This window comes from Phoenix dactylifera, chromosome 11 (assembly GCF_009389715.1).
Source record: "Phoenix dactylifera cultivar Barhee BC4 chromosome 11, palm_55x_up_171113_PBpolish2nd_filt_p, whole genome shotgun sequence".
NCBI classification, from domain to species: Eukaryota; Viridiplantae; Streptophyta; class Magnoliopsida; order Arecales; family Arecaceae; genus Phoenix; species Phoenix dactylifera.
Genome location: NC_052402.1, coordinates 20,994,904 through 21,014,996, shown reverse-complemented (window position 1 = coordinate 21,014,996; position 20,093 = coordinate 20,994,904). Strand labels below are relative to the sequence as shown.

General features: G+C 38.6%; 2 protein-coding genes across 2 annotated transcripts in view; one reads left to right on the top strand and one right to left on the bottom strand.

The window, feature by feature from the left end:
- The first annotated feature begins 649 nt into the window (after window positions 1–649).
- LOC103695861 (microtubule-associated protein TORTIFOLIA1) lies at window positions 650–8,966 on the top strand. Its single transcript, XM_008777291.4, is given in 10 exon segments — window positions 650–1,397; window positions 1,400–1,758; window positions 1,760–1,858; window positions 2,729–2,803; window positions 2,805–2,921; window positions 3,059–3,173; window positions 3,290–4,005; window positions 6,481–6,631; window positions 6,719–7,368; window positions 8,530–8,966. Coding segments are annotated over 10 exon segments (2,826 nt in total). The 5' UTR covers window positions 650–1,048; the 3' UTR covers window positions 8,725–8,966.
- A 3,485-nt stretch (window positions 8,967–12,451) lies between these two features.
- Window positions 12,452–20,093, bottom strand: part of LOC103695863 (probable serine/threonine-protein kinase PBL23) — a 38,481-nt gene continuing 30,839 nt past the window's right edge. Inside the window, exons 2-5 of the mRNA XM_039132141.1 lie at window positions 14,660–14,841; window positions 14,390–14,579; window positions 13,909–14,300; window positions 12,452–12,766 (exon numbers count right to left, since the gene is read on the bottom strand). Coding sequence (XP_038988069.1) covers window positions 12,479–12,766; window positions 13,909–14,300; window positions 14,390–14,579; window positions 14,660–14,841 — 1,052 coding nt within the window. The 3' untranslated portion in view covers window positions 12,452–12,478. The remainder of the gene's footprint in view (window positions 12,767–13,908; window positions 14,301–14,389; window positions 14,580–14,659; window positions 14,842–20,093) is intronic.

Here is a 20,093-nt window from a genome sequence, read left to right as displayed (position 1 = left end):
AGCGCTCCAGCCTTTATTGTCCATTCACTCATACATATCTCAAATCACTTCGTTCTCCGTCATTTGTTTGCACAAAGCTTAAAGTATTTCGCCCTTTATTATTCATCTGCTTGCATAGATTTCAAAGCGCACAATCCTTTTCATCCATCTATCTGCATAGATCTTAAAATGCTCAATTCTTTGTCATTTATTCGCTTGCACAATACTCAAAGTACTTTGTTCTTCTAACTCTCCCTCCCTCCCTTCATCGTTTGTGCCAAAAGAAGATCATCTTGCTAACTTAGCGGGAAGGGTAGTTCTGAAATTTTATAAAAGTTATAGGTGACCTTCAAGTAATAATATTTTATAACAAAAATAGACAGTTGGGCCAAATTGCAGCGAATTTAAGATTTTGATGCCTAATTTAAGAAACGAGGATTAATAATTTTCAAATCTTTAGGATCTAAACATAAATAGCTTAAATATGGAAGATGCCACCGTAATTTTTTTCTTTGATTATACGCCTTTTCTCGCTTTCGGTAGTGGATACACCAAAGATCCCAAACCCACAGTGGGGCCTCCCTCCGTCCCAATCTGGTTTGTCCGGCTTGCACCTCAATCCTCGTTTTAACTTCCCACCCCATTGTGTTCCATCAACAAACTTCACACCCAATTGTGGGCTCAACCAAACCTTGTGATTCACTCAATTTCATCACTCCCAACACTCTTCCCTCTTCTCTCTCAAATTCCGTCTTCTCTCTTCCCCCCCCCATTCTCCTTCAAACCCTTGCCCCTCCCCAATCTCCTCCCCATAGCGGTAGCGAACTACAAGCCTCATTCACCCCCTTCTCATTCATTCCCGTTTCTTTCTCGACCCCTACAACGTACACCCTCCAATAAAATTTTAAACACATCTCACTCCCAATTACTAAATCCACTCAACATCTCCCACTTCCAACCTTCACACAAGAAGTCCTCTTCCATTCCTTTTCCCAATGCCTCCCATCATTTCGCTTCCCCCTTAATTTAACTCCTCTCTCCCTCTCTCTCTAGAGTAGAGCCAAGAAAGATGGCCACTACCATCTCAAAACCCTCCTCAAAGCTCTCAAAATCCCCTTCCCAATCCTCCAATTCCAAGTCCTCCTCTTCCTCGCTTTCTTCTCATTTGGCTATGGTGGAGCTCAAGTCTCGGATCCTTTCCGCCCTCTCCAAGCTCTCCGACCGCGATACCCACCAGATCGCCGTCGACGACCTCGAGAAGATCATCCGTACCCTCCCCTCCGACGGAGTCCCCATGCTCCTCAACTCCCTCCTCCACGACCCTTCCCCCCCTCCCGATCCCAATTCCCGGCAGACTCCGACCGTCGCCCGCCGCGAGTCACTCCGTCTCCTCGCCCTCCTCTGCTCCTTCCAACCCGACCCGCCGCCGCCCACCTCCCCAAGATCATTGCTCACCTCGTCCGCCGCCTCAAGGACCCCGCCTCCGATTCCTCCGTCCGCGACGCCTGCCGCGACGCCGCCGGCTCCCTTGCCTCCATCTACCTCCGCCCCTCCGCCGCCGCCGCCGCCGCCGACAACCGTGAGGACACCTCCGCCGCTGCCGGCGGCGGTGGGTCCTCTTCTCCCGTCGTTTCCCTCTTTGTGAAGCCCTTGTTCGAGGCAATGGGGGAGCAGAACAAGGCGGTGCAGGCCGGGGCGGCGATGTGCCTCGCTAAGGTGGTGGAGTGCGCCGGCGGTGGCGGGGATGGGGAAGGGGGACGGCCGGCGATGGCTGGGGCGGCGTTTCAGAGGGCTGTGCCCCAGGATCTGCAAGCTGCTTGGCGGGCAGAGCTTTCTGGCCAAGGGAGCGCTTCTGTTGGTCGTTTCCAGCTTGGCTCAGGTTTGTCCTGTGATTAGATTTCAGTTTACCGAACAGAGAAAATGAATGTAGGTGTTTTTGATGGGCACTATTTCTTTATTTTATGTTAAAGTTGTGATTTTAGGGGATTCTTGGGCTCCTATAGGTGGATTCTTACCACGGAATTCAGGAGAACCCACATCGCCCAATTGAAGGAGATGGGATCTGTAACTCTTTTTTTCTTTAAGGAAAAAGCTATCCTTTTTCTTATTAAAGCAAATGAGCTCTGTGTTATTCGAGTTGATTGTTGCTTGATCTAACCTGCTCCAGACAGGGCGTCTAGAAGTCAGCAGGGTTTTCTTGATCTTGTTTATTGCTCTCATTGTTTTCTTTTAGGTATCCATTCTGTTTCTTGTATTTCTCTTCCAATTGTTTGTCTTTGGTGTCACGAGGTTTTGATTCTAATCTTTCTGATATTTTCCTGTATCTAACGATACATGATCTCATCATAAATGAGCCACTTAAACCGTCTCCGTTGTGAATGCAACTCCATCCTAAGTGAAAATGTTGGACAAGTTTAGATGCGTGCTGATAGATGTATTTTGACCCTTTCAAAAGTTAAGTAATGTGCATTTTGCCGTCCAATAAAGTTTCCAAGTGCTGATGGATCAAACATATTGAAAAACAGAAATCTTGCCCATATAAAATTAATACGTAAATAAATCTTTATGTGTTTTGAGTCGGTAGCTTCTGCATTAACACCATAGTTTGTTCAGTTTTAGTGTTGAAGCTGATGGCCCATCTCGAATCAATGATGGAGAAGAAGTTTAGTTCTAAAATTCTGAAGGAAAAGTAGCTATACAAATTTAATTGATCTGTAGCAAGAGTACTTACTATATAAATCTGTTTCAGGTAGGAGCTATTAGTCCTCAGAATATGCAACAAATGCTGCAAAGTGTTCGTGAATGCCTTGAGAATAGTGACTGGGGCTACCCGTAAGGCAGCAGCTGATACATTGAGTGTGTTGACATCTTCTTCAAGCCATTTGATTGCCGATGGGGCTACTCCAACAATAGCTGCTCTTGAGGCTTGCCGTTTTGATAAGGTAGCTTTCTTATTTACAAATGCATCGTTTTGAAGTCCATATATTATAGTGAAAGTATTTTGTTCAATAAGCTTGATGTTGCTATTTTTTCATGTCAGGCTGCTAAATGAATTAGTCAAATGTTGTCTGCATTTCAGGTGAAACCTGTTAGAGATAGCATGATAGAGGCATTGTTGTCATGGAAGAAGATTACAGGAAAGGGGAAGAAGATTACAGGAAAGGGAGAAGATGAAAATTCAGAAGACTTAAAAAGTCTGTATTATACAATGATTATTTGTCTTGTTCTTCTTTCTCAGTTTGTTTTTTTTATTTTTCTCCATGATACAGTACTACTTGAATTTATTTTCGATTTACACCCTTTGTTGCAGATGGTAAAAATTGTGAATCACCTGATACTGAAGAAAAGTCAGAGATTAAAAGGTCAAATTCCAGTTGTAGAAGATCAGAATCCATAAAAGATTCATCTGCTGGTTCTTCACCTACTAATCCTGTGTCCAAAGGAAAAGGTACTAGCATACCAGAGAAAGCAGCAGTTTTATTAAAGAAAAGACCTCCTACTTTAACCGACAAAGAGTTGAATCCAGAATTTTTCCAAAAACTTGAAACAAGAAGTTCAGATGACTTGCCTGTAGAAGTTGTGGTACCTCGTAGCTGTCATCAGTCTTCCCACTCACAAGGTGAAGAAAAACCAGAATTGTCTGATAGTGATTCTCGGGGCATACCAAATCATGATGGCTTGACATGTCGTGAGTCGAACGACACTCATGGACGCATCAATCCTAATTATCAGAATGCCGAGAAAAGATCAGGGAAATATGATAGGCCACAACACTCTGATGATTTTGCTCGGGATAAGTGGACAGAACAAAGAGGATCTAGGGCTAATGACTCAAAAGCAAGGGCTTTTGATATTGAGGATAGGATTGAAGTCAGTCAGAAGGATCCCTCTGCCCGTGTGAATATCACCAGAGGTGATGGCCAAACTGAAGGGTCCTTCATGAACAACAAAGGGAATTGGTTGGCCATTCAAAGGCAGTTATCACAATTGGAGAGGCAACAAACCAATCTCGTGAACATGTTGCAGGTTTGTTTATAAATGAAGTTGATAGCTGCAGTTCTATTATCCAAAATAACAGTCAGTGAACTTTTTGCACATGTTCCTTTTATTTATACATGATGGAATATATATGAGGAGATTAAGAAGAGGGGGGGGGGGGGGGGGGGAGAGGGGATAGATAAACAGATATGGTGCATTACATGCTCGATGGCCTTACCAGCGATTGTCTTAGTACCATCATATCAGTTGTTTGTCTAATTGCAATTTATTTTCCTTTTGTTTTCTTGTAGGCTTTTGTTCGATAGGCCATGAAAAATGAGTGTTCTTATTTACCAAATTGATTTGGCAACATACCATTCATGTTTTCTATGCTGTAATTTATTGTGAAGCTGGATTTTAACATGAGAAAATTTTGTGTTCAATCCTGACATTTTAGGGGATCAACCTAAGAGATGCCATGCTAGAGCTAGCAAAACCAGTATGAGGTTTTTTGATTATTGCTTGCATTAAAGGAACAATGTGGTTTAGTTGATTGGAAGCTGATTCATGAAAAACTTTGGGAACAGCAAAATTCTCAGTAACCTGTGGAAAACAAGCTTCATTGTCACGTCAGATTTACTAATTCTATAAAAGGAAAAATATAGCAATTCCTTCATTGTACTAATCCCTTGCTGGCTATAAAACTTGAAGGGGTCAGCTGAAAATTAAATATGGTGAATGGCTTAACCCTAAAGCATTGAATTGGAGACAAGTCCCAAATATTTTTAATTTAAGAAGGGTAAGTGGCGCCATATTTTTTTACAAGATAGCAGATGGGTGAAGGGACAAACATTAATGGGATTGAATGAACTAACTCTGGAAATAAAGTTAGGAGGTTTGTGGAGTTTCTATTGTTGGTTTGGGGTGGAAAATAGATGAAGACTGAAAACCACTCAATTGGTAATACTTCTATGCTTAGTATATCGAAGGTGGTGTCCAAATTGATGGGGGTGATGCACTGGTGTCAGATGGATCTAAATGATCATTTTTTGAAATTTCTAAAGATACATCATCAAAAAAAAAAAGAAAGAAAGAAAAAGAGGGTTGATGAATGAACTTGTTGAATTTCAAATTCATCAGAACTAACATTTCTTAACTTTTTGGAGTTGCTTATTGTATTTTCTGAAGCGATGTTATGATTCTTGTCATCTATGTTTGAACAATGCTACTGATATAGAGAGATCATTTTTTCTCCTTTCTTCTCGAAAATGCTACAACATATTAAGATTTACACAGCACATATTGCTTATATGCCGACCTTACATATTGCTTGCCCTTTTGAGGACCTATTTGGATGATTTAGCTGAAAATCCTATAGGACTTATGGATTAGGCCGGTACAACTAGCAAGATCATAAGATTACAGGCTGGGTTAGGCCTATATTCATAAATACCTAGGAATAACATTGGAGTGGGCTGGTCCGAATCCCATAGGGAGAAAAAAAAAAGACCAGTTCAGCCCAATCATCCAAACATGCCCTAAGTTTCCAATTTAAACCATCTTTGTCTTGACACTGGAAGCTAGTGGAACATTGAAATACACCTTGTATTTTGTGGATTCTTGAAAAGTATTTCTTCTACATCAAGCTGGATAGAGGTTCACCATCTAATATGCTGACAATTGATACAGTAAACAGAAGGGCTGGGTTTTGCAATAGAATATGTTCTTTTGGTCTTCTAGACTATATGCATGGGCAAGACCTCTTGGTAATCTCAGAAGTGCCATTTGAATCTTGTAGTAGCTTTCCAACTCTTCAGCATCTCTGCAGTGTATAATGTGAATACATGCACATTGTCGACTGCCATGAAACCCGCCATTTATAGATAAAGGAAACTTGAAACAAGCATCTTATGTGTGTTTTGCACATTCTTAAGACTCACCCTGAGAAAATTCTCTACAATTTTGGATGAAACATCCCTGTTCTCCTTTTCCCAGATGACATCCGGCAACTTAAATTTGTAGCCAGAGACTTCAATAACTGTTTTATCCCAGGTTTTAATTTGTCCCTCAGGTTAGCTCTGCATGGTGTGCTTGCAGATCTATTTCCATGCATGTTCCCTCGTATGAGAATGAAATTCAGACGAAGTTTTCCCTAGACAAAGAAATTCAGCTGAAGCATTAATAAAACAACTTCTCTCCTTTGAATTCATAATGTGCCTACTTGTTTTTGTCAAGTGAGGTCTTTATTACAGGCTATGTGCTGCTGATCCTAGCTGAACATTTTTAATTGTCATTTGGACATTGAACATGAACATCTCTTAATTAGATAAGGTTAAAAAATCAACTAATGCTCAAGAAATAAAATCTTTATTTTATAAAGCATCAAATAAGAGTATGTAGATCTGGGGATGAAGAGACTATCTTATACTGCATTGTTTAATCAGCAACTATCTTTATCTAATTCGCATCTATGCCAGCAAATTGCTATTACATGTTCTATTTGTTTTGTTTTACAAATTTCAGGATTTTATGGGAGGCTCCCATGACAGCATGGTAACACTAGAAAACAGAGTTCGGGGTCTTGAGAGGGTTGTTGAGGAGATGGCACGAGATTTGGCAATATCATCAGGAAGGAGAGGCGTTAACATGATGCTGGGTTTTGAGGCATCTCCTGGTAGGTCCTCAACCAAATATAATGGCCTTCATGACTATTCAAGCTCAAAGTTTGGCAGGGGCGGTGATGGATGGATTCCTTTTGCAGAAAGGTATCTCTCATCAGATAGTATAATTTCTGGATATAGGGGAAGAGATCCCCCTTGGAGATCAGATGCTGAAGCACGGGATCCTTATGCATATACTGCTCCAAGAAATGGAGTCATGAACTCGAGGAGAGGTCCTGGTGCTGCTTCTGTTGATGTTAGGGTACCTAGAACTGAACAGGATGGTGATCAAGTTGGCGCCAGGCGAGCTTGGGATAAGGGGCAAGGACCATTTAGGCTTGGTGAGGGTCCTTCTGCAAGAAGTGTTTGGCAAGCGTCAAAGGATGAGGCTACGTTGGAAGCTATCCGAGTGGCTGGCGAAGATAATGGGACCTCTCGAATCACAACACGAATAGCTATGCCGGAGCTGGATGCTGAAGCTTTGACAGATGATAACCCAGGGCAGGAAAGGGGTCCACTTTGGGCTTCCTGGACCCGTGCTATGGATTCGCTTCATGTTGGTGACATGGATTCAGCATATGCTGAGGTTCTGTCTACAAGTGATGATATATTACTCATAAAGTTGATGGATAAATCTGGTCCAGTTGTCGATCAACTTTCCAATGAAATAGCAAGTGAAGTCTTGCATGTGGTTGGACAGTTTCTTATGGAACAAAGCTTGTTTGATATAGCTCTGACCTGGCTTCAACAGGTATGTCTCTAAATTTGTTGTTCTGTCTGGAAACTATTGGTTAATATGATTATAGTTTATGATAGTATGTCTAAGATATGTTACATGAGATATCTCAATGCATGTATGCATGGCTGCTTGTTGCATGATGCTTCTGGGAAGTTTGCTTCCACAGCTGTTTTATCTAAATTCTGTTTATCTAGACTGGAACAAAAAATATGTGAAGTTTGTGAAGCTGCTTTTTAACGGAGTAGCTACGTAAAGGAACCAATTGTACATGCATGGGAACTTTCCTGTTTACAATTTATGTGCACATTTGCACGGTTTTGCATGGCTATATATATGTAAGCATGCAGGGAAGGAGGACAAGGCATTGGAATATTATTTTAGTAGCAATCTCACTTTTTTTTTCCTACTCTACGTTTGAATCTGAGAAATAGAACTAATTCTTGCAAAGCAAATTGTACCATTAATTCATAGAGGTCCATGATACAGTGGAGGAGAGAGGAGGAAGCCTAGGTTTGTAAATGGGTTGGACGCATGCTAGAATGCGCCACACTTTCCAGGATTTTTACTGGTATTTAACCTTTACACTTGTTCAAGGTTCAAATCTGCAGATTTGGCAGAAAATCAGTTCTCAGAGTCATGATTTAATTTCAAAAGTTAAGATTTTTTTAGGAGGTATTTGGTTATTGAAAATGGAATCTTTATAAGGGGACAAATTGTAACATGGCAGCGGCACAGAGAGACATGAATTTTGAAAATTCTACTAAAAACATTCCCTCAGAAAATTCTACTTGAGTCTTATGATTTGAGGACATTAATGTAATTTTGTTGCACAATCAAGCACTAGATATTAGAAACTCGCAAACTTCAAATTTCAAAATATATGTAAAATCATAAAGAACCATGATCTTGAAATACATCCAAATGCTCACCGGTCTCAGGAGCTTCTGCTTCACTCCATTAGTTTATCAGAACATTATCAGTCAGTCTCATCTGTCTAGAATCTTCTGCCCAGTCCATCCATGTCATCTTCATGTACAGGCCACTCTTGAATGCATAATATACAGTCTGTTGCACACCATTTCATCTTGCACATCATTTGCAGCACAAAGTTGTATTGCCTTTTAATATAATAGTAGCATGTCTGTAACCGTGTATACTGAATGTTGTTTGCAGTTGACTGATCTGGTCATAGAAAATGGAGCAGACGTCCTCAGCATCCCTGTTGAAGGGAAGAGAGAGATCTTGTTGAGCCTTCGTGAAGCTTCTGCAGTGGAACCACCGGAGGATTGGGAAGGGGCTACCCCTGTCCAGATAATGATGCAGTTAGCTTCATGTTGGGGAATCAATTTACAACAGCTTGTCAAGTAGTGTCTTGGATAATCTCTCATGGTTGTGTACTTTGTTTTCTTATAATTATTTGTTTGTCTTGGTTCTTTTGAAGCATTTAACATTATATGTAATGAAATATAGGAAGATGGAAGAGCATGCATTTAAGCCACAAAAATCACTTTGGTTTTTTTTTATTATTATTAAACGGTTTCTTTTTCTTACTATCAAAACAGTCATTGCATGTATGTATCGATTTGATGAATGTTTCATCCAGGTGAATACATTGGGCTTGCCCAGTGTAGTTGATTGTGAGGGTTGCCCAGGCAAGCTATCGAGCAGGGCTGTGGCCTCTCCTGTTCTTGTTTGATCTCCATTGTTTGTATAATTGTAGAAGACTTCATGCAAAATTTTCTGAATAAATAGAGCTCTAGTGGATGTACAAGCTTGCCAGCTAAATCAATAAGCCAAAAAGTTACCGTCCAATTATTTTGGTCTTCTGCATTGATTATGACTACCACGGTTGCACGTTTACGGCACACATTTAAATCTGTTCTTCCTACAACTTTAGTGGATTTTGCAAAAACAAAAAGAAGTCCGCTAGTTAATAGATTTTGCAGCAAAAGCCTAATAGTTTTGCCCCATGTATATCTGTATCCTTCAGACTGGTGGGAATACCAGCCCTTATGTCGGAGGCATGGTTTCTACCGTATGATAATAATTAACAGAACTGTCAGAAGTGAAGGTCATATTTGAACTTTTATCACCAAATGGGTAGTTATAATATTATTTATTTATGAGTATTAACAAATGAATTATAACATGGATGAAAAAATCTTTTGATATATTAATGAATTTAGTTTATTTTTAATTATTTTATTTTATCTTACTTTTTATTGTTTATAGTTTACTAAGTATGACTTTAGTTACCTTTAGGGTTCGTAATAATTTGATCATAGCCTTGGGCTACATCCTATCCCTTTATTTTCTTTTTCAATGATATAATAATAACGAAAGTTCTTAAAGGTTTTTAGATTCATGCTACTATTATTATCCTCTTTACACTATTCTCTTTTTCCGACTAATCCAATAGCATGCCAGTAGATTTAACATAGCCTTGTTGCTAGCTTGGTGATCCCAATCTAGAAAAAACAAATGGATAATGTTTAATTGGATGGAATTGGCATGTATTTGACATCTTTAATGGCTGAATAAGCTCAGTCTAGGATTTTCCTTTGAGGACTAAGTGCAAGAGTGGAGTATAGATGGGGAACAATGGAGGTAAAATATATCTACTTGAAGATATAGGGCTTTTGAGGAATACATATATTCCTCCAAATCAAGATTATTGGTAGGAGAAAACTTTTGTGAGAAATGTAGCTATAGGAACGTAGAGGGCCCATAAGGAGAGAGAGTGAGCGGTGACTGAGAAAGGGGGGGAGGGAGGGAGGGGGGGAGAGAGAGAGAGAGAGAGAAATTCAGATAGAGATTGAAGCTGATATTAAAACCACCAAATGTGTGATGGTTTCATCTCTTTATTTCTTGGGTTGCATGTGCCAAATCCTAATCTAGACTGCAGTTAATTTGCAGTCTTTATATGGGATATGTTAATATGTAATGTGTCAAATTTCACAGGGCCTTAAATTGACTTAAAATTTTCTACTGGACCTTTTTTTTTTTTGTGATATATGAAGTTGGCAGGTGGTGTCGATAAGTAGAATTATTTCATGAGTCTCGATAATCTTTAGCAACTTTCTCTCTAACACCGACTAGCATGGTTGTTACAATCTGATCCTGTCCAAGGTAATGAAGTTGCCCAAAAAAATTTTCGCATGGATAATGTGAAGGAGGCACTAAACACAATTTGCGTAAAGAAATCAGCCAAATTCCACAATACTTGGCAAAACTTTGCGAAAGGGAAATGTTCTAGAATTCAAATTAGTGACCATGTATTCAACAATATCTCCATTCCCTCATGCATTTAATTAAAACATCATTTGTTTGACGTCATGATAGTGAAGAAGTTATGCTAGCAGTGCCCTTTTAAAAAATGTCTCCCTAATCTTTAAACCTTGCACTTTGTTTCTTATTGAGGGATTCACCACCTTGCTTGTCAAGCAAAGCAACTGCGTATGTCGGACTGGGTTGGGCGATCCACTAGCTTGAAGGAATTTGCTGGTTATCCAACAAGAGTAGCAACTTCCATTAGCAACAATTCTGAACTTTATTTGGTTGCATGCTTTTGCTTTCCTTCTCTTTGAGAAGACTTTTGCTGCCATTTCTCATTATAAAATTCCCGGTTGATTAGTGGTTTCCATCCCTCTCCTGCTGGAGTGAGGTCCTGGGTTTGAACCCTATCGAGCTGTTCCCTATGGGTGGCAATTGGGTGGGTCAGGTGGATCAATACTGATGGGGTCAAAAATTTGTAAATCCGAATTAGGCATATCTATCAAATAGGTCAAAAATTCAGGTCCAAACCTGATCATTTTATTAAACAGTTAACCTGAAATAACCCACATAACCCATTTACTGCACATGTCAAATTAGATTAAATGGTTTAAATGTGTTAGGTGGCATTTTAATGAGTTAAATGGGTTTAAATAGATGAAACAGGTTAAGCACATTGCGATGGACGGGTCTAAAAGGGTCAAACATGCCTTATATAGCTTAAACAAATCTTAAATGGCCGGGTTATGATCCGACCCAAATTATTAAACTAATCAAACTGGGTTAAATAGACCAAAGGTCCAAATCTGAACCCGGCCCATTTAATAAATGGGTTTAGGCAGGTTGACCCATTTATAGCCTTAAACGTTTTTACGCTGTATCCAAACCTACTTAAAGTATATCAATTGCGGGTTGGATGGATTCTTTAGGTCATAAATTGCATCCCTTAGTGTTCCTATCTTATTTCTTACCCCAAAAAGTTTTTTAAAACAAAAAGAAAAAAACTTGAGGATTAGCTAGTAATCCTCAACATTTATTTTTAACATTAGGTTTTTCAACAAATTAGCCAGTGTTTTTGTCACAGTAGCTGGCAGTTGTTGCTGTTATTGATAAGGCTACATGCTATGCCACAGTTATATAATTAAGCCATGATATTGGCATTGTGCAGTTTGATCCACTTTTATATTTTTTTCTTCTGTTCCTTAATACTCTAATTGGGAGAATAAATTTGCCAGACGGAATGATTCTCCCATGGGGGGGGGGGGGGTGGTGCACCACTCAACCTGTTTCAGGACCATTATATTATTAGTAAGCATAAGTACTTACATTATAGATCCTGTTTTTCCCTTCTATCAAGCTTCAACCCTTCACCGCAAAAGTTGTTTCTCATGAAAGAAAGTATAAGTCCCTGATTTGTTTATGATAAACAAATTATTTTTGAATAAGCTTTATAAATGCATCTTTATGGAGAGTAAAACGAAATTTGTCATGCAAATTCTTAATGTTAGAACTTGCATCATTGACTTCATTGAATTTTTAACAAGAACTAAAGCTCTTTTCTTTTTTTGAAAAACTAAACTTGAATTAGTAGATTCCACAAGCCTAGCCAACAAAGTTTAATTGAAAAACAATGTATCTAAAGCACTTCATGTATACCTTGGATGTGTTAAATTTTGCATTATAAGATCAAAAAAGCAACTAGTTTGAAAGTTGCTTTTGAAGCTCCTAGATCCATACTCTAGTTTCAAGCATTGTAGCTCTAATGTGATGAAGTTATAAGACCATGTATTTTGAGCTCCTACACTCTGCTTGGAGAACAGCTTTTCTCATCCTTTTTAGATTTTCTTTGTTATATAAGTACATTGTCATTCCCAGCAATATTTCTTTCTATCTCTGAATCAGGAGGAGGTGATTTCTTAGGGATCGACTCTTCACAGTCTTCTGCAGTATTTGGATTAATCAGAAACTGGAGAGCAGTTACAACATCACCAATTAGTGGACGAGAACTTGCTTCCTTATGAAGACACAGAGCAGCAACTGCAAGAGCTTGGTATAGACCCTTTATGGGAAATTTCCCCTGAAGCAATGGGTCAGCCATTTGTACAAACTTCCTCTTATCTCTCAAGAGTGGCTCTGCCTGCACAATTGCACCAAAAGATGATATCATGTTTAGACTCGCGGTAGAGAAGTTAAACTGTTTAATTTAAGCCATTAGAAGAAATACAATCATTAACATACACACAAAAACATTCATGTATACATGCATACGTATATACTTGCACTTATACATACATACTTGTATGCTTACATATAAATATATAGGATGTGTTCGAGCTACACTTGGTGTAAATCTTATAGAGTTATACCTTTTTTGAATTGGACTGTGAGGATCCCACATTGATGATCAATTTATTGGATATATTCTATTATTTCTAAACTACTTACATATAAAAAGTCATGTGATTTGGAGGCTTTTAGCTTATGATCAAAAAGTCAATAAATTGTCCAAATTTTAACCACTTGATGCATAGGTTGGAGATTTTTAAATCAGATGATTGTAAATAGTTTAGAGATAGTACATCATTTCCAATAACTCAAATTATCGATATGGGACTCCATCATCCAACACACAGGATGTACATCTCTGTAAGAGTTACACAAAGTGTAACTTGAATCGGACCCTATCATATATACATACAAACATATACAAGCTTATGTACATATACAGATACATGCACACATACGTATATATACACGCACATTCACATTGTGATGTTGCAAACAACATGGAAGCATGCATCAAATTATAAAGAAAATCTCCGAATGGTTTCATGCATAATTCACTCTAGTTTTTAAGACATAATATTATCCAGCTTTGTTTTCTTCGTAGATTAAACTTACGGTTGTATAATACAGTAGTGGTGGAAAGGAGAGTGGATCTTTGAAGATGTAACATTACAAAGCTCTTTGAGAATCTAGTGCCTCAGTGAGCATCAAACTCAAAGTTGAGCTAGGTTAGCAAATTAATCAGTGCTCAGTTTAGCCTTGATACAAACAGGCTTCACATCTCTTCATCTTGGTCATAAAATATCTTGTGAGCAGTTATCATAGAAAGGTCACACCTTATCTCTCATGGTTGTAAGTGCTTAAGCCACACAAGCTTTAATTGGGCAATCAATTGAACTGAAACAAAGTACATTTTAACTTCTTATGCCACCAAACTGTATGTAATGTATATTTTGTAAGCCCCATAAGGTAAAGTCAGATTAGTAGACATACCCAATGAACAAGGTGTTGCTCATGTGTTGGTTTTGTAAAGTCTATGGCTCTCCTTCCAGTAATTAGCTCCAAAAACACAATTCCGAAACTATATACATCCGACATTTTTGTTAGCTGGCCTGTTAATGCATACTCTGGAGCACAGTAGCCATAAGTCCCCATCACTCTTGTAGAAACATGGCTCTTATCTCCTACTGGACCAAGCTTGGCTAGGCCAAAATCAGATAACTTTGGGTTGTAATCTTCATCAAGAAGTATATTCGATGCTTTTAAATCACGGTAAATCACAGGCGGGTTGGCTATATCATGCAAGTACTCAAGGCCTTTGGCTGCACCAACTGCGATTTTGATTCTTGTATACCAATCCAGTGGCTTCTTATTTGGTGATAGATCTGTAGGTAATTAAGTAAAACCAAAGGTTAATTGGAGAAACCTTGGCTCATTGTATAAAGAAAGGAATCAACAGTCTCATGAATTATACCTAAGAGATGATCCTCCAATGAACCCTGTGGCATGTATTCATATACTAGAATCTTTTGGTCACCACCAGAACAATATCCAAGCAAGCTGACAAGATTCTGGTGGTGTAGGAGACTGAGCATTAGTACTTCAACAAGGAACTCTCTGTTTCCCTGAAATCCATTCCTATCGAGTTTTTTAACTGCTACAACCTGAGGAAGTTAAACTGAGAATTAGATCAGGCTCCTTTTATAGTCTATAGCAGAAGAAAGATTGCTAGAAATGGCGTTACTTCATTCGTGCCTTCAAGGCGTCCTTTATACACTCTTCCAAATCCACCTTCACCAAGTAGGTTCGAGGTGCTGAAGTTCTTGGTAGCTGCTGCCAATTCATGAAATTTGAATACCCGAGATGCAATATTTTCATTGCCAATCCGCAAAATTTCCTCAGCTGCAGACCTATGCTTGTCACTATCTGCAAACATAAAATTTTGGTTTCCTCAGAAATGGAAAAGTGGATCTGAACTAGAAGTAAAATTGGTTTGGTTCGACAAAATGAACTATAGAAATTGGTCCTAAAGCTGCAACAGAGTTTTCATTCAACCATTTATTTGAAACAAGGAATGAAGGAAATAATTATTTTTTTATGAAGGGAAAAGAAAGGAAAATAAATAAATAACCAATAGATAAAGCCACTTTGAAACACTATAAGTGGGATGAAGCAATATTAGAATGGAAATATGGTGCTCTCTTGATTTTGTTCATCTTCCTTGAAGAATTATTAAACAAGGGCTTTCTAATGTTTAGTTCAGGGTCAAGCTAGTGTCCTGCTAAACTTTTTTATTTAATATGCTGGCCTATTTGTTACTTGTTAGTTTGCCATGCCCTATATAGCTGTAGCTCATATATAATGGAAAAAAAATTCTTTAGTAGTTGACTCACCTATTGGTGAATACCCTCTTAGGTAGAATGGTTGTATAAGAAGGTATTGCCTTTAAAGGCCTAAATATAGCACTCATTCATCTATAAAATATTTAGTTAAAAGCTATTGAATAAGATTAAGTTATCGGGAAATTTTAAAACTTTTGCCTTCATTGACAGGAGAATTTTGTAATGATATGATTTTTTCTTTATTTTTGTCTGTGAGGGAAAAAATATGGCATATTTCGGTATGATATTCAATCATCAATACAAAGCAATTATAAACTCATACTTGATGAACCATTTTTATCGACACATCTGAATTAGTCCAAGCTAACTCTATCCTAATGTATCACCAAAATATGACATTGAATGTGGAAGAAAAATTGAGATGGCAGCACATAACTTCTTAAAAATTCTATTAAGAACTGCAACATGAAATAAACCTAATAAATGATGCAAATTTAAAAAATTATCCTTCAAACTATCAAAAAAAACTCAATTTCAATATCAATGTCAACAAATTTTTAGCTTATATATTGAAACAGAAAAAATGAATTATCATTTCGACCATGATAATTATTGTCTTGATAAGATAAGAGCAGGGAAGAAAGTGCATACTGGATCTGAAGGACATGTTGCTAACAAGGGACTTAAGTCCATTCCCTTTCTTCTTCCTTTCCTTCCTCATCCTCCATGGCCACTTTGTCTTCCTCTTCTTTGTTTGCTTTTTGTTCTCCTCCGGCGACTCGTTACAACAGACACAACTCATCATCTTCTTTCCTCTCCTCTTTGTGCAGCTTATTATCCCCATGATGGATATTGTGCTTCTGTGTATCAACCCAAGAGTGAATCAATCCACTCTCAAGCTGAAACCATAAGAATAAAGATTGAGGATTATGATTTTTTTAAAAAAAACAATTACAGAAGAAATCTGGGATTTTTGAAGAAAAAAGTGCTTTATGGTTATTTAGTTTTTGATTTTTGCCTGTTTCCAATGGACAGAAATGGCCGGGTTTGTTTGGCCTGATGGTTGGACAGAGAGCGTGGGCTAAATTTGGATTCTTTTTTTCTTAGTTTTAACTTTGAGTTCATTTGTTTCTTATTTATTTAATCAGTTATTTAATTTTGCTTGAGACTTGGGCTGGCCTGGGATTTCGGTTGGGAAGAAACTGATAAGAATGCAGGTGGAGGGATGAAAGACTTATTAACGGTCTTTTGTGCTTCCGAGTATGGTCAGGAGTAGGCCCTCACTTATTGAGCCCAAAAATCCTAACCTTCTGGTGCAGTCCATGGAAAGAGACCGGGCTTGATGGACAACCATAAGTCATTGGAGGTGGGCAACGAAGATAAGGCCAATCATATTATTTCCTATGAAGAGAACCATGACGAATTAGAGATCTCAAGATTCAACTGTATAATATATTGAAATGGAAGAACGATTTGGTGCACTTTAGTGCACATCAAAAGTTCTATGGGCCCGGCTATTAGAAGTTCTCTGGGCCCTGAATTGTGGTACTACCCAAAACTGTAGGATTTGGGGCATACTAAACCGAACCGATGGGGAAATAAAATGATTCACCCTGTAAGCTTGATACTTGGTGAATGGGCCAAACTATTAAATAACCTATCATGCCCCAAATTCGGAATATAACATGGCTATGCTACTATAAGGTACCGCCCACGATAATATGAAGCCAACGATCATAATCTGCATACAAATCCATCATAAATAAATTATAATAAAAAGGTCCAATTCCATCATTCTTTAAGTAATTAAATAAATACCAGTTCAGAGCATCTAAATTCAAATTTAAATACCATAAGTCACCAACTACAAGTTCATAAGCAATTAATAAATTAAAATCCTACTACTAAAACCTCCGAACTTGCTAGCATGAACCTTCCAAGTCTATATCAACTCTTATTCCTAGTAACGTCACTCATTTGAAAAAGTTGGAAAGAAGAAATATGAGCTACAGTGCTTAATAAGTAAAACTTGCATTTCCTTACCGGAGTATAAGCTTTTATTTAAACAATACATCATTAAAGAAAGTAATAATTACTTCAAAATAAAGTATTTTATAGTACATGATAAAGCAAGTTATAAAACAAATTATGCAAAAGTACAAATTATTCATATTTCATAAACATAGTTTCAAGTTTATATTACAAACAAAATCATAAACCATTCTTTTCCATTTAGTCGTATCACAGTTTAAAGCATTGTTCATAGATATTTGTGCTAAGATCACTTTATACTCGTGATAGGGCCATATTTCGTAATTGACAAAGTATCGTATTTCATATGCCAACTTTATACGTGTTAGCAGAGTTGTATTTCATATGGTGCTAGCTCTAGGGTATCAATTGACCCCTAATTCTATAGGGTGTTATAGCTATTTGAGAATTGAGGGCTCTTAAAAGCATTTATACCTTTTTCTTAACCCATACACATAACTAAGTAGAAAACACTAAATGGTATGACAAAATTCGTGTTTCACAAAACAAACTATATTCACTAAAAATAAACCATTTTTCATAACAAAGTATCATTTTTGTAATATATATGTCGATATTTTCTCTTAAAAAAATGATATCATCAATGACAAACCATATGCATAGAAAATATATAATAATTTGAAAACTAATAAGGAGTCTAAGATATACTTACCTTTTCCACTTTGAACCTTCAAAATTCATTAGGCAAATCAGCTAGATCTTTTTAAAGATATTAAACATACAATTAATTCCTATTTTGATAACTTTAATAGTATTAACATGACAAGAAAAAGGGTGAAGGTTGGTCAGGTGATGTTTGGCAGCTCTAGGTGGGTCTAAGCGATTCAATCGATGAATCATAAAGAACGAGCTTAATCCAAGCCAAAATTATTTGATAGGGTTCATCAATAGTGGATTTCTATAATACTCAACAAGAGCCAAGATGATCAGTCCGACAAATTGCCTAGGCACCAGGACAGTTTAGGGCCTCTTTGTGGGGGTCAACTCGAGTCCATAGCAAGAAGAGGCAAAACTCTGTACTAGAATCTTTGGGTTTGCTTAGAGAGAAACAGGAAAAACAGAAAGAAAGTAGAGAGAGAAAGAGAAGGCTTCGTCTCTCCTAGAAAAAAGAAAGGGGCGGTGACGATCGTTGGAGACCATGCCAGGGGGCATGGTTGACGACTAGAGGTATTGGATAGCTGGCAGTAGAGACCGATTGGCAACAAATCAAAAGAAAAAAGGGCTGGAAAAATAGGTGACAAGGAGATTTTCTTTTTTTTTATGGTTGTTGGCCATCCATTGGTGGTCATGGCTTCGTCTTGGGGAGTCATAAAGAGGTTAAGGAACTCAATTAAGGGGCCACGACACTGGTGGATGGGGGATCCTTTACTATGATTCAACTAATGTTGCAAGGACACTGGTGGGGCCCATGGGTCAAGAATAGGAGAGAGAAAGAGGGTGATTACATAGGGAACTTTTGTTCTTCTTTCTTTTTTTTTTCCTTTACAGGGGAAGAATGGTGGAGGAGAAGGGCTGGTGATTGGGCAGTGGCGCTGATGGACCTTGGCCAAAGGTATGGCAGAAGCAGCAATGCATGGCTGGCGATAGTGACCGATGGAAAAGAGGTGTGGAAATCAACCAAAAATAGGACTAAGCAAGAGGCCCTTTGTTCGGTCATTTTTAGGTCCAAGCTGGCTTGGTCTCCAATGATAGCCACAAGCCAACGTGGAGGACCAATCGAGGGCTTCGGCAACGAGCGTCGCTGGCAGACATTGCCGAAAAGAGGAAGAGAAGATGGCCAAAAAGAGGGGATGGAATAATGGCTTTCTTCTTGGTTGTTTTTTGGCAAAAAATCGAAGTTGGCAGTGGTGATTTAAGGTCCAAGGAAGAATGACATAGTAAAGAGAAGAGAGGTGGGGGCCTATCTTGGCTCCAACAAGAGCCTTAATTTCTAGCAAGCACAATAATAGGGGACAATAGTAAGAGAGGGACGAAGGTGGCATTCGGTGATGAGGGTAGATCATAGGCGTTGGAGCTAAGCTGTGGTGTGGAGGCTCTTAAATATAGGTGGAGGCTACGATTTTCTAATTTCCAGTCCCTTTAAAGAACTCCAACTCCCACTAGGAGTCATCGAGGAAGAAGACTCCCATCAGGGGTCCTCTTCCAGCTAGACACGTGCAAGGCACGTACCCCAAAAAATTTCTTTTGTTTGTTTTTTTTTTCATGTGTGTGTGTGGGCTTGGGGCTGTTTTAGAGATGGGCTGGTCAAGCAGACCAGACAATCTCACTGCCCCTCCCGATTCACCCTTCGCTCGCCCCCACCCTCCTCACTATCCCTCCACCCCCCTCCAAGCCCCCCACATGTCTTTCGAAGCCCTCGAAAGTCCACCACTACTGTCAAATTGGGCATGTTTGTTAGCCTTAGCCCTTCCTACAAGCCTGTATTTAGTGTCCAAGCCTACCCGATTTCAAGGGTGGGCTGTGAGGCCCAACATGTAGATTTGGTTGCAGCTCAGCTATTATTACTGAAAAATCATGACGGAGTAGGCAAAATTTCTAGGCCGGTGTACAATATGTTCCCAATATATATACAATGCTAGTTCTTAGCAATATGTGAAAAACAACCATGAACTCCGCTGAGCGTGAAGGGCACCATATATAAGATTAAAGGAAATCAAAATCATATATCCAAATTCGAGGAAAACAGAAGGGAGCTATATTCAAAATCTGGAACTTCCACTTGGCTTGTCCCTCCTGATCTTTGTCATTTGTGTACTTGGAACTTCAGGTGTCACACTAATATCT